This window comes from Macaca nemestrina, chromosome 9 (assembly GCF_043159975.1).
Source record: "Macaca nemestrina isolate mMacNem1 chromosome 9, mMacNem.hap1, whole genome shotgun sequence".
NCBI lineage: Eukaryota > Metazoa > Chordata > Mammalia > Primates > Cercopithecidae > Macaca > Macaca nemestrina.
Genome location: NC_092133.1, coordinates 132409099 through 132421796, shown reverse-complemented (window position 1 = coordinate 132421796; position 12698 = coordinate 132409099). Strand labels below are relative to the sequence as shown.

The 12698-nt window shown below is 37.4% G+C and overlaps 1 protein-coding gene across 4 annotated transcripts in view; it reads right to left on the bottom strand.

The window, feature by feature from the left end:
- Positions 1 to 12698, bottom strand: part of LOC105490603 (USP6 N-terminal like) — a 159329-nt gene that overhangs the window by 22116 nt on the left and 124515 nt on the right. For all 4 annotated transcript variants that reach the window (XM_011756397.3, XM_011756395.3, XM_011756393.3 and 1 more), the window contains 5 exons: positions 11278 to 11398; positions 7944 to 8038; positions 7292 to 7357; positions 7094 to 7193; positions 3999 to 4151 (listed from right to left, as the gene is read on the bottom strand). In XM_011756397.3, the coding sequence (XP_011754699.2) occupies positions 3999 to 4151; positions 7094 to 7193; positions 7292 to 7357; positions 7944 to 8038; positions 11278 to 11398 (535 nt within the window). The remainder of the gene's footprint in view (positions 1 to 3998; positions 4152 to 7093; positions 7194 to 7291; positions 7358 to 7943; positions 8039 to 11277; positions 11399 to 12698) is intronic.

Below are 12698 nucleotides of genomic sequence, written 5' to 3'. Positions count from 1 at the left end.
ATGGTTCACCACTAGGAAGTATATTAACAAAATTATTCATGTAAAAAGGTTTTAAAGGAAAAAAATGATTAACTCATTTGTGTTCAAAAGGCATTCAAAAAAACTGAACATGCACTTTGATTTTTCAAGAAAACTTAAAAACAATAATAGCTGAATACTTTCTAGCTATTTTCTAAAAAAGAGGATGCATGAATACTGAAAAGGAAGAGGAAGAACGATTATTTGTTGAAGATAAGATTGTGTATCTGAAATCTTAGAAAATCTAAGATAATTGATCAAATATATTGGCTACAAAAATAATATTAAAAGGATACCGAGAGTTTTCCAAACCAGTTAGAAAGAAATGGCAGAAAAGCTTCAACTTGCAATAGCAATAAAAGATACCACTATCCCCCGTAGCACTTGGCACCCCTGCCTTCACTCTGTTTGGGTCTCTTCTGCAGAGCCCCTGCTTAGGCTCCAACGCCAGTGGCAGCGGTAACGTCCACACACCTGATGCTGTGGGGAAATGGCAGGTCTGCAGCACACCTGGGGTTGTCCAGTGACCACCTGCTGACAGCCACATTTTATATGGTACATGAGTGGGGGGCGGAATGTGAGACCAGAAATGTCTCACAGTCACATGAAGAAAACAAACCTCGACTGTAAAATAAAAGCTTTTACTTAGAAAAACTCAATTTTTAAAATACCAGTTTTCTCTCAAAAATCCTTAATTTCAGTGCAATCTCAATACTAATAAAATAATATATCTGAATAACACTAAAATAGTAGTGGATTCTCTTTTATAACTTGACAAAATAATACAAAGTAATGAGGGGACATTTGCCCTAACAGATATTCAAAGGGTAACTGGAGGCCGGATACTCCTGTAATCCTAGCACTTTGGGAGGTTGAGGTGGGCATATTGCTTGAGTCCAGGAGTCTGAGACCAGCCTGGGCAACACGGCAAAACCTTGTCTCTACAAAAACTACAAAAATTACCCAGGAGTGGTGGCATGCGCCTGTAGTCCCAGCTACCTGGGGAGACTCAGGTGGGAGGATCACTTGAGCCGGTGAAGTCAAGGCTGCAGTGAGCCATGACTGTGCCATTACACTCCAGCCTGGGCAACAGAGTGAGACCCTGTCTCATATTTAAAAAGTGTAACTGGAAAAGCAGAGAGCAGTGGAACAGAATAGAGTGCCAAAATGTCATTTAATAAATGCCACTAATCCACATGACTAATGGTTTGGAAAATAAGCAGAGCTGAGTTCTTATTCCATAACAAAAAGTAAATTCTAGATGAGCTAAAGATTTAATCATACTCAATTATATCTCAATGAAGTTGTACCCATAAGCATTAAAAAAACATAAATGTTAGAAGAGAAATATGGGTACTTAAGAAAAAACACTTCATCCAGCATGTGGAAAATTCTTTACAAAAAACACAAAAGCAAGAAGCCATAGGGAAAGCTGTATGGAAGATGTCTGCAACACATAAGAAACTGGCCAGTCTCCTTAACAAGAGCCTGTATGAACAGACCAATAGAAAAATGGGCAACAGATGAACCGGGAAGTTCATAGCAAAAGAAAGAAGGATGCCCCAAAGATATCTAAGAAAGATACTCAAAGAACTACCAATCGAACAACAATGGAAGACTCTATCCAATCAGCAAACATTTTAAAACGTAACAGCGCCATGTTTTCATGTGGGCCTAGGAAAACAGGCGTCATCGCACATGACTCAGGGGAGGTCACACTGCCACAGTTATATAAGGAGTCAAAAGGAAGTGGCATGTTCATGTAGCGTTTTTATTTATTTATTTATTCATTTATTTATTTATTTATTTTGAGTCAGAGTCTGGCTCTGTCGCCCAGGCTGGAGTGCAGTGGCGCAATCTCGCTTACTACAAGCTCCGCCTCCCGGGTTCACGCCATTCTCCTGCCTCAGCCTCCCGAGTAGCTGGGACTACAGGCGCCGCCACCATGCCCAGCTAATTTGTTATATTTTTAGTAAAGACGGTTTCACCATGATAGCCAGGATGGTCTCGATCTCCTGACCTCGTGATCCGCCCTCCTCGGCCTTCCAAAGTGTTGGGATTACAGGCGTGAGCCATTGTGCCCGGCCTTATGTAGGTTTTTAAAAGGATAGATGTGCCACGGAAATTTCTTGGTATGATGTTCATTTAATTATCTTAGTGTTCCATGTACAGTTCACAACAATTTAAAGAGAATGACAGGCAGGCGATGAAAGGCAGATGGTCGTGCTACAAAATGTAGAGATGCCTTATCCATTCTACCTTCACTGCCAGTAGGATTAGAGCATGATTCTGCTATTATGTATTCCTCCTCTTTTCTCCCCTGCCCCATTCTCTGTCCCCATTCTATCATTTCCTGGTAAAACGATCTTACAGACTACTACTACTAGGTTTCCCTATCTGCACAATGTAGATGAGCACTTTTATGAGTTATTTTTAGAGATTAAATGAGACAGCACCTGTGGTATGTGGCACACAGTAAACATCCAATAAATATTAGCTGCTAATTAGATGCTAAGTCACCACCATCGCAATCCACGACACAGGTTTTGAATTATCTCATGTTTAAATAGTTCTATATTTTTTCTTCTGCATTTGACTTTTACTAAAATTTGCCTTGAACTCTTTTTAGGAGGCAAGATATTTAAAAATAAATGATAGAATAAAATAAATAAATAAAAATAAATGATAGTAGAAAACGGACGTCATTACACTGAATAGGAGAGGGCTGACCTCACTTAACAAAGGCAACGGCTCCACAAGGCCTAGGGCCACACCCCATTACTGCTGTGAGGGATGCTTCCTAGGAACCTGGATGACCTTGAGCAAACCTCGGAGCAGCGCTGATTAGACCCTTCTCAATTAAGTAAATAAAAGCAAGCATCTTGGTTTTTATCAAAAGTACTTTCATGGTTTTATCCATGAAAGTACTGCTTGTCCTTCTGTACAGACACAGCCAACCTGACACACTGATTGGGAAACACCTAATTCACCTCTACCTGAGGGCATACGTAACTGACTTTCTTTACTTTTCATCTCTCGCCCACGACCTTCCACCTCCCTAGCCTCTTACTATACCCATCCACTGCAACAAAGATAAGAAAGAAGAAAAGCAAAAGTACCTTTTTCTCAAGACATACATGGTCAAGTACTATCTGGTCGAAACTTTGAAAGTTATTCCTCCTGTGATTGTTTGACATTTTCATTTTCTTCCCTCCCTTCCTGCACTCCCCTTCCTCCCTTCCTCTGTCCCTCTCCCATTTACCCTGCAGCTAGCTCTAGTAATGCCCCATTTACCCTCTGCTATCATTCTCATACGTTCTAGCTCTCCAGTGCACACCCTGAGAGCTTGCTCTCATCTTTCTCTTCAGTTCTTAAATCCCCAGCAAAGTAGTACCTAGCAGAAAACCTATTCGTAGGTGCTGAAAAATGTCTTACAGTAAGTGAATAAAATATATTATCTATACTGCAACATACTGCAAAGAGCCCTGGGCTAGTGGTCAGTAACTGGCCTCCAGTCTCAGTAATGCTATTTGGTGGTTCTGTGGCTTCATATTTAAGCCACTTAAGCACTTAAGTATCCATTTCCTCAACTATAAGATAGGGCTTTTACTTGCTCTACTTACTATTACATATGGTTTCACAAAATGAGATGAAGAAAGCAAAAAACGCTTATTGTTATGCTAGTTTAAAGCACCACGGCTACTTCTGTTGAACAAGAGTATTTGCCAACCAAATTTCTAAATGTAAGCAGGAATAGTACAGTCACCTAATTAGGAGAGGCAGATATAATTAATATGTTTACTTGCCTTTCCCTAAAATAAGAAAAAAGCCAAAGCAGCTGAGCTGGTAAGGCGTTCATCCAGGTTATGTCATCACAAGTATAATGCTTACGCTGTGGGCAAGAAACAGCCCATGTTAATTGTGCCATGTCTTCCAATCTTAATTACAATGTAGATATAAAGTATTGGGGTAATTCTTACCAGGTTCTGGAAGGTCTAACTTTGCCCGCTTTAGTTCTGCCATAGAAATCTGAAGTTGCTCTATCACAAAATCATCTTCAAAGAAAAAATCCTTTGCCAGGGTCTCCTGAAAAAATTCTACAAGTTCTTCCATGGACAATTTCATTAGATGTTCTAAGAAAGGATAAGAGAAATGAAAATGCCAAGTGAATACTTTAGGTGGGAAGATATTCTGTTATATTCAGGTGTAGTATAAAAGGGCATTAAAAAGGGTACAAACAGCATACAACTTACATATGGCATTGAGGACATCATTAAAACTCAGTAAGACAAAAATACTGCCTGATATTAAAGCAGCCACACAGAAAAGCAGGAAAGTTTACTGGGAGAAAGGAAAGGAGGAGAATACCGCCTAATACTTCCTCACTGGAATAACTACACCTAGGCATTAGTATTACCCCAGGGCAAGAGCTTCTTAGAGACAGAGACAGAAAGACTATCTCAGCCTGCATGAGGCCTTTCTCTTTTATTGATATGGAGCTCCAACTGCTATACGCAAGCCCCATTTTAAGTCTGTATTTCTGTTTCAGAATTTCCCAGAACATCTGGATTTTAATCTTGTGAGTTTTATTTCTACTTTTGAAATTCATTTTCTTGGAAAAAGACATTCAAATTAAATATGAACACAAAGCAGAAAGTAAAAATCTGCTAAGATCTCATTACATAATACCCTACAGGTAGATCCAGGTATTTACAAGTGTTTATGTATATCAATTGAAGAATCCAAATTATACTTTTCAAGTTATTCCCCTTTTTGCTTTTTTTCCCATTTAATAATGTATCGCTGATACCTCATTTCAACAAATATGATTTTACATCATCATTAACAGCTGTAAAAGAGTGTACTATATGTATGCATTATAATTGACTTAATTAGTCTTCTAGTAATGGCCATTTAGGTGGTTTTTGATTTTTTATTATTTAAAACCACTGCGATGAACCTCCAGTAACAACATATTTTTAAGACAATCAGTAAGAAAAAAAAAGAAAAAGGAAGGAAAAAACTTATTATGAGCTTTAGCTAACTATTGGTTAATATGCCCAGAGTTTTTCTTTTTTTTTAATTGGCTAACAACAAATTGTATATATCTGTGGTAGACAATATGTTTTGATATATGTATACACTGTGGAATGACTAAATCAAGCTAATTGACACCTCATTACCTCCCATACTTATCTTTTTGTAGTGAGAACATTTAAGATCTCAGCAATTTTCAAGTATATGGTACATTATTATAAATTATAGTCACCATGCTGTATGATAGCTCTCCAAAACTTATTCTTCCCGTCTAACTGAAACTTGAACCAGCATCTCCTCCCATCCCGCAGCTACCCTTCCATTTCGGAAGCTTTATATGGTGGGGATGGAACTTCACTTGAGCTTTCTCTCTCTAACCAAGAAAAATACACAGCAGCAGACAGATTTGTCCACAGCTCATTTAGTCCAATGATACGGTAGAATGTAAAGTAGTTGCTATGCTTAACGTTTATTTACAAGGGTGAAGAAACTTTTTACTTGTCAAAATTAATCAAGGGTCATATAAGTAACAGCTTAAGAAGGAGATGAGAGCTACAAAGAAATACATTATGTTTTGACTTCCTCATTCTTGAGGGAACATTAAGCTAATGTCTCTTAATTAAAATGTACTTCTGTTCTCTATTTTGATCCATTAACAATCCAGAAAGAAAGTCGGGGGGGGGGGGGTGGGGGAGGAGGACAGGGGGAGAGAGAGAGGGAGAGAGGGGGAGAGAAGGAGAGGGGAAGGGGGCAGGGAGGGGGAGGGGGAGGGAGGCGAAAGGCAGTGTGCGGGGCAGGTGCAGGGAGGAAGGAAAAGAGATTTCACAAGATCAAATGACAGACCTGAATCCTGGAAGATAATTCATAGTCAATTGTTTTGTTTTGGTCCACTAGTTGGGGAAAGAAGAACTGAGTATAAGGGAAGTGAACCACAACAATTCTGAGTCCTTTTCTTGAAAAAACTAAACATAACAAAAGTGCTTTAAAGGGCATTTTCATTCCTATCTAAAGTATGGATAATCTGGCAGTCCTACAGTCCATGCTTTTCAAGTAAGCAACCAAACAATCTTAAAGTCCGTAACACGTACTTAGAACAATGACAAGCACAGCAGAGAGAAAAACTACAAACAAGACCCTGTGCACTCAATTAGTTTATAATTTAGTTGGGAAGCGGGACAGATCATTCAATAATAACATAAGAGAGTTGAGTGTACAATGAACATGAAACTATGTGGTATGACCTAGATTAGAAGTACGTACTATATGAAGCTCTAGAGCTTTCAATGATTTTCTTTTCTGCATAGCTACAAGAGAAGTCACATAATTTTTAAGGCTGAATTGAGACTTTAAAGATGAATAAGGTTCTTCATGGAACTTCATAAGGTTCTCATGTCTTTATTTTAAAGTAAGGCATAACATATCAAATTTATAGAGCCCTTAAAATATTGCAACTGAAGACTAAAAATTTTCCAATTTTTTTTTTTAAACCTTGCTGCATTTATCTGCCTATAGACACTGGCTGAACTTGCCCCAGAGGCCATAATGCACTCAGGTAGAGAAGTGGGTCTTTGTGCTCCCATCCACAGTTCAGAGCTGGGTGCTATTCACCCTGGATGAAGGAAACAGTAATAGAAAATGTTTTCTCCAGCCCTTTGAACTAAGGGACCTGGTTTCTTTGGTCTTCCTTCTCTTACTGCAAACTTGAGATTCAGACTGATGGAAAGAACAAGGGGTCCCAGTGGAAACAAATACTTGACGAAAAATATTACTAGTGAAACCAACTAACTGCACTCTACAAAAAGAGTGAAAATGACACTGGTATAAACAGAAAAGAACCAAAGACCTTTGCAGTGAAGTAAGCTTCTAGTCATGAGAAAGAACTTATAAAAATATGTGACCAATTGATGATAATTTCTCCAGTGATTTTCAAAAAAAATTTAAACCACTATTAAAAAACAATGAATTTGAAGTAGGGTGCAGAATGAGAAATCAAAGCCTCAATTTTTTATGAAATTTTAGAGTTTAAGCATTTTCTTACTTTTGTGTAATTTTAAGATTGTGTAAGACATAGCAGTAAGAACTCGTTCTCCTTCAAAGATGTAGATATCCCATATTCTGAGGTTTAGTGTAAAGGGAGTCTATAATTAAAAGCAAAACAAAACAAAAATAAGGTTAACAGCTTCCCCTCACCTTGTATTTATAATTTTATGACTGAGTTTTGTAAATAAATACTTACACGATCAAGGAAACACTGAAAAAACCATTTCATTGTGTAAAAACTTGTGTAGATTTCTTGAGAATCCTGAAAAAACAAAGAGCTCACAATTTCCGGATTGTAGTAAACTAAATTTAACAAAATAATACGAAGTTAGGAAGGCTGTTGGATGCAGCTATCAAAGCTAAACACATTTACTTCCCAAATTCACTCCAAAAATAAATTCCTCTTATGACGGGACTATAATACAACACTTAGATTCTCTTTAATATATTTTACAGCGAGCTATCTTTGTTTACCTAAACTACTGTGTTTTATAGTAAGGCATACATATAGTTCACTAACAACGAGTTTCTGTGACTCTGAAAAAATACTTTCTGTACAATGAAAAAAACCTCCAAAACAACAGGAAGATCCCGTATCTTTAAATTATCACATTGTTTGCATTATTAGCTTCAAAGAAGTTCAAATCCCTCAGTAGGAACTGTGATAGCCTATCAATATTAAATTTTACAAATGTAATATTTTGTAAACAACTGGGAATTATAACTGCATAGTAAATGAAATGGATGACACTATAAATTAATAAGGTAATTGGGACCAAAGACAATTTAATTATCCCAGCTTTTTGGGGCGGGGTAGGTGGGTGTAAGTCAGTGTCACATCTACCTACCAAGTGTTGCTTAAGCTTGGACAGAAATTTGTTCAGTATTTTTTCATGATGTTCTTGAAACCTCAAGAGTTTAGGAAAACCTTGGACAAAAAAGCCTAGAATACAAACATAAAAACAACACTTCATAAACAATACCAACAAAACCCTGCAATCTTAAAATGCAACATATTTCTTTCCTTTGTAACTGTCAAAAATAAAAAGAAACATCCAGTAGTTACCAAAATATTTTTTCTCCCCACCCAGGAAGTAACTGTATATAAGCTTTCAGTAATGAAACTTTGAGCCTAGGATTTGTTTGCTAAAGATCTTCTATAACTTTGTATTTTTGAATTTAAAGGGAAACCTTAAAAAAAAAAAAAAAAAAGGACACTGAAGCCATTCATCAAGATTATCTGTTCTTTTAAGATATTGGGCCATATCTTAAATGCATATATTTTTAATATTTTATTCCAACCCTGACTAGTTATTTTGTTTTACTCTTAATACGCTAACAAACAATTTATTACTTTTTTCAGGCTTACTCTTAAGAATTTCATTAGTATAACATTTCCAAAGTTTTAAATCGCTTTTTAATCCTTTCCGAAAAAGCTGTATTTAACATCTGCTAAAAATACAGGTGCTAAATGATCAATGTTATATCAAAAATGGTATTTTATCCCGAGTGACTACACAATATAATCTATATCTAAGAAGTAACAAATTACAAATGGTTAGCATTAATTTTGTATATTTAACTCACTGAACTTTACATGTATTTTTCTTCCTGGTATTCTATATAATCCATTAAAAAGAAAGTCCACTCAACAGACTTGATGATTCTTCTACATTAGGATTTTCTAACCGAGGTTCCATGCAACTTTGAAAGATGTTAATAGACGTTCTACGCTTTTGAAAAAGAAACCAGAGGACACATTTATATCCTTCTTAGATATTCATGAGGCATTTTAGCTTATTAATCTTCTTGCCTTTTAGACTTAATGAAACTTGTTTTTCTTTCACTCAGTCTCTCCCACACTTAAGTGATTTTGGAGGCCACATTCCTCCCAGAAAGTCTGTTGCCCCAAAATGAAACTCTGTTCCACCAAGAACCTGAGGCACACGCTATTGGGCAGTGGTGCTTTACAATCTACTGGGCAGAATTATTTCTTAACTAGTTCTCAGTTTTCTAGGGTGTGTGTAAAAATTTCCAGAGACAGAAAGAGGTTCTACTCCTACTTTAGTAGTAGTTTTCAGTGAAATTGTTTCATTTAAAAAAAAAAAAAAAAAAAAAAAAAAACCCATCTCTCTCTCTCAGTGCTACTTTCATGGCCAATTTGGTAGGATAGGATAGGAAGTCTGATTTTGAAAAAGTCAATACAGTTCAGTGATAACTAGCTCAAGAATGCTAAGAAGCCTAACATTTCTTCATTTTCCACTGATGTTCCAGATCTCATATTTTATATTTTCAGCCTTAGCTTCAATCCCATACATTTATAAGTGAAACCACCGTGTTCACACTGGAAATGCAAAGTACTGAGGTAACCTTTAGTTATAAAATCTCACAGGCAGACACAGAAACAAACATCTCTAAGTATAAACTTACCCTTAATAATGAGCCAAACTGCATTCTAAGTGTAAATGTTAGGATAGTAGAATTAATATTATTTTATAGATTAGTCTAGTGACAATAATTGCTGAAGGTAAGCTATCAAATAGGTTTAAATGACCATTTCCTAAAATTGGACAGTCTTGCACATAATTACATACCACTTAAATTTGCATTCCATTGTACTTCAAGACAGATCAGCAACACAACCCCATGGGAAAGCAAAATAAAGACTGACAGGGAAGAGCAGCTTTCTTCAAGATGCCTTTTGGAATGATACTACCCTACTGGAAGGTAACTCAATATAATAACATGTCTTACTTTTAGAGTCTATTTACTAGATGCAAAGTGCCCAGACCCAGTTACCATGCAGACGATATTTGTTAAGTAATTGGCAAGGAACACTAAGGGAGAAAGACAAATGCAAACACATACATACTCCCCTCACTCTTCCACACACACATAATATCCTCACATGGTCAGAGTGTGAGATTTCAGTAACAATGAGCTATAGAAAGTCATAATTTTGAAAATATTAAAACAGTATTTTAAATATATAGCAGGTTCCCCACCACACAAAGCTTATTCACAAACTGAACTTGGAAGATTCATTCTTAGAATAGCTAGTGTTAAAATTATTTTAAATTTGATATTAACACTTAGAATAACTAGTGTTAAAATTATTTAAATTTGATGGCACTAGGAAAATAATTTTGCATTATATGAACAAATGCCACTTTTATTTCCAAGACAAGTTGTGATCTAAGGGCGGGGGCTGTGGCTCACACCTGTAATCCCAGTATTTTGGGAGGCTGAGGTGGGAGGTTCACTTGAGTCCAGGAGACTGAGACCAGCCTAGTCAACATAAGGAGACCTCATCTCTACAAAAAATTTAAAAAATTAGCTAGGCATGGAGGCACATGCCTGCGTGGTTCCAGAATCTAGAGAGGCTAATGAGGCGGGAGGATGGCTTGATCCCAGGAGGTCAAGACTGCAATAAGTCACAATCACGCTACTGTACTCCAGCTTGGGTGACAGAGCAAGACCCTGTCTCAAGAGTTGTCATCTAAACTCTCCGAAATAAAGTCTATTGCTTAATTTGGCAAAAACAAGGAAAAAGTTATTATAAACAGTGTTAACTTGAAAACGAAAAAAATCAGCAGGTTCTGAGATATTAAATAATCGAGTGCCTAGAACATGTTATCAACCTTTTATTTAAAGTGGAACCAATTTTATGCGAAAAAACTAAAAACTACACTTGAAATATAAAACTACTTAATTAATACCTTTCCTTTAAAAACCTAAGTGCCATTTCTCAATGACTGTTTTTTTGACAAGGTGTTATACATCACAATATCCGGTCAATGGTAAACATTTCACTTAAATGATAATTTCATGACCATCTAAAAGTTCTGATTAAAAGGCATCTTTTATTTCTCCCAATAATATACCTGTTCTTAAATTCCTCCAATCCTAAATTAGTTTCTTTTGACCAAGGGCAAGAAAGAAAGAATTTCAAAATGCCAACAATATACTTTGGAATAAAGACAAAGGAAAATAAATGTAAACATTTTAGAAAAGTTCAATAATGAAAAATGAAAGAAGAAACTAGTAACAAATACTAATGAACTCAACGAGCCCTGAGACATTAAATTTGTTGTATGTAACTCTTGCAAGCATCTTTGGTTTTGCTTTAATCTACCTTTTTCCCTACCTTGATTGTTTAGATAAAGCACAGGGTGTTCTTACCATGCATGGCATGTTTAGGGCCTGAGAAGAGTTTGACCAGGGCCCAGAAGGCATCTTCCTCGTTCATATACATGAGGAGTAAAGCTGTGATCTGGCTCATCCCCTGACAATACCCGACTTCCTGGGGAGCAAAGGGGAACACAGAAGCTGGGGAGTTTAGCCGAATTACATACATATGTACAGAGAAAAAGCTACTCTATAAAAACCAGAAAATTCCTACACACATCGTTTAATAGTCCATTCTAGAGACAAATACTATACTCTTTACAGTATTATGCCACATAAGAGAATAAAATTGTGCTCAAAAATAAATGTACAGGTACAAAGTGTAAATTGCTACATATTTTTATTGGACTCTGTTCAACACTGTCACACTTTCTTTAAAGAGTGTTAATATGGCCGGGCGCGGTGGCTCACGCCTGTAATCCCAGCACTTTGGGAGGCCGAGGCGGGCGGATCACAAGGTCAGGAGATCGAGACCATGGTGAAACCCCGTCTCTACTAAAAATACAAAAAATGAGCCGGGCACGGTGGCGGGCGCCTGTAGTTCCAGCTACTCGGGAGGCTGAGGCAGGAGAATGGCGTGAACCCGGGAGGCGGAGCTTGCAGTGAGCCAGGATAGCACCACTGCACTCCAGCTTGGGCGACACAGCGAGACTCCGTCTCAAAAAAAAAAAAAAAAAAAAGAGTGTTAATATTTATTTCACTTTATGTATGATTCTTAGCTCACTATATCTCTTCTTTGCTCAGTGGCTGGCAAAGTCTCTCCTCCTACAATACCCAGTATGCTGTCTTGTCTCCTCTAGATTTCTGAACCCTTAAGCAGACACATTTTAGGATGCCCATGCACAGTCTATGCCTCCTCTCTAAGAAATATCCACTCTCCCCACAGTCCCTGCTTATGATGTGGCCTCAGGGATTCATGCTTGTGCCACAGGAACCACAGCTAATGGACCAGAAGAGGAGAGCTGACCCCAGGGGAAGAGTTAGTTGGTTGCACTGACTCATCAGACACTCTCTCTAGGAAATGTGAACAAAGCCAGAGACTGTAATCAGATGGGGGTATGTACTGGAACAGAATGCTCACACTGAGTCTGTGGGTACAATCTGAGCCAAGGAATAAGTGGCCAGTAGGCAAAGGAAGCAACCTGGAGAGAGAAACAGTGAACTGAACAGTTCACAGAGATTATCTGAGATACTGAGTGGCCCCCAGAATGAGAGAGATGGAAGGTGCAGTTTTCCTTCTCATCAGATGCTTCCCACCTTCCAGCTCCAATTCCAATGAGGCCTAACTAGTGCTTCCTTCTTATGAGATGTCCCTTTAATAACCCCTTTTTAACTTTTCCTAGTTTGAGTGAATTTCTGTTCTTACAATTTAAAGGTTTTAACTACAATAGAAATTATACATCCCAAGGTTCAAA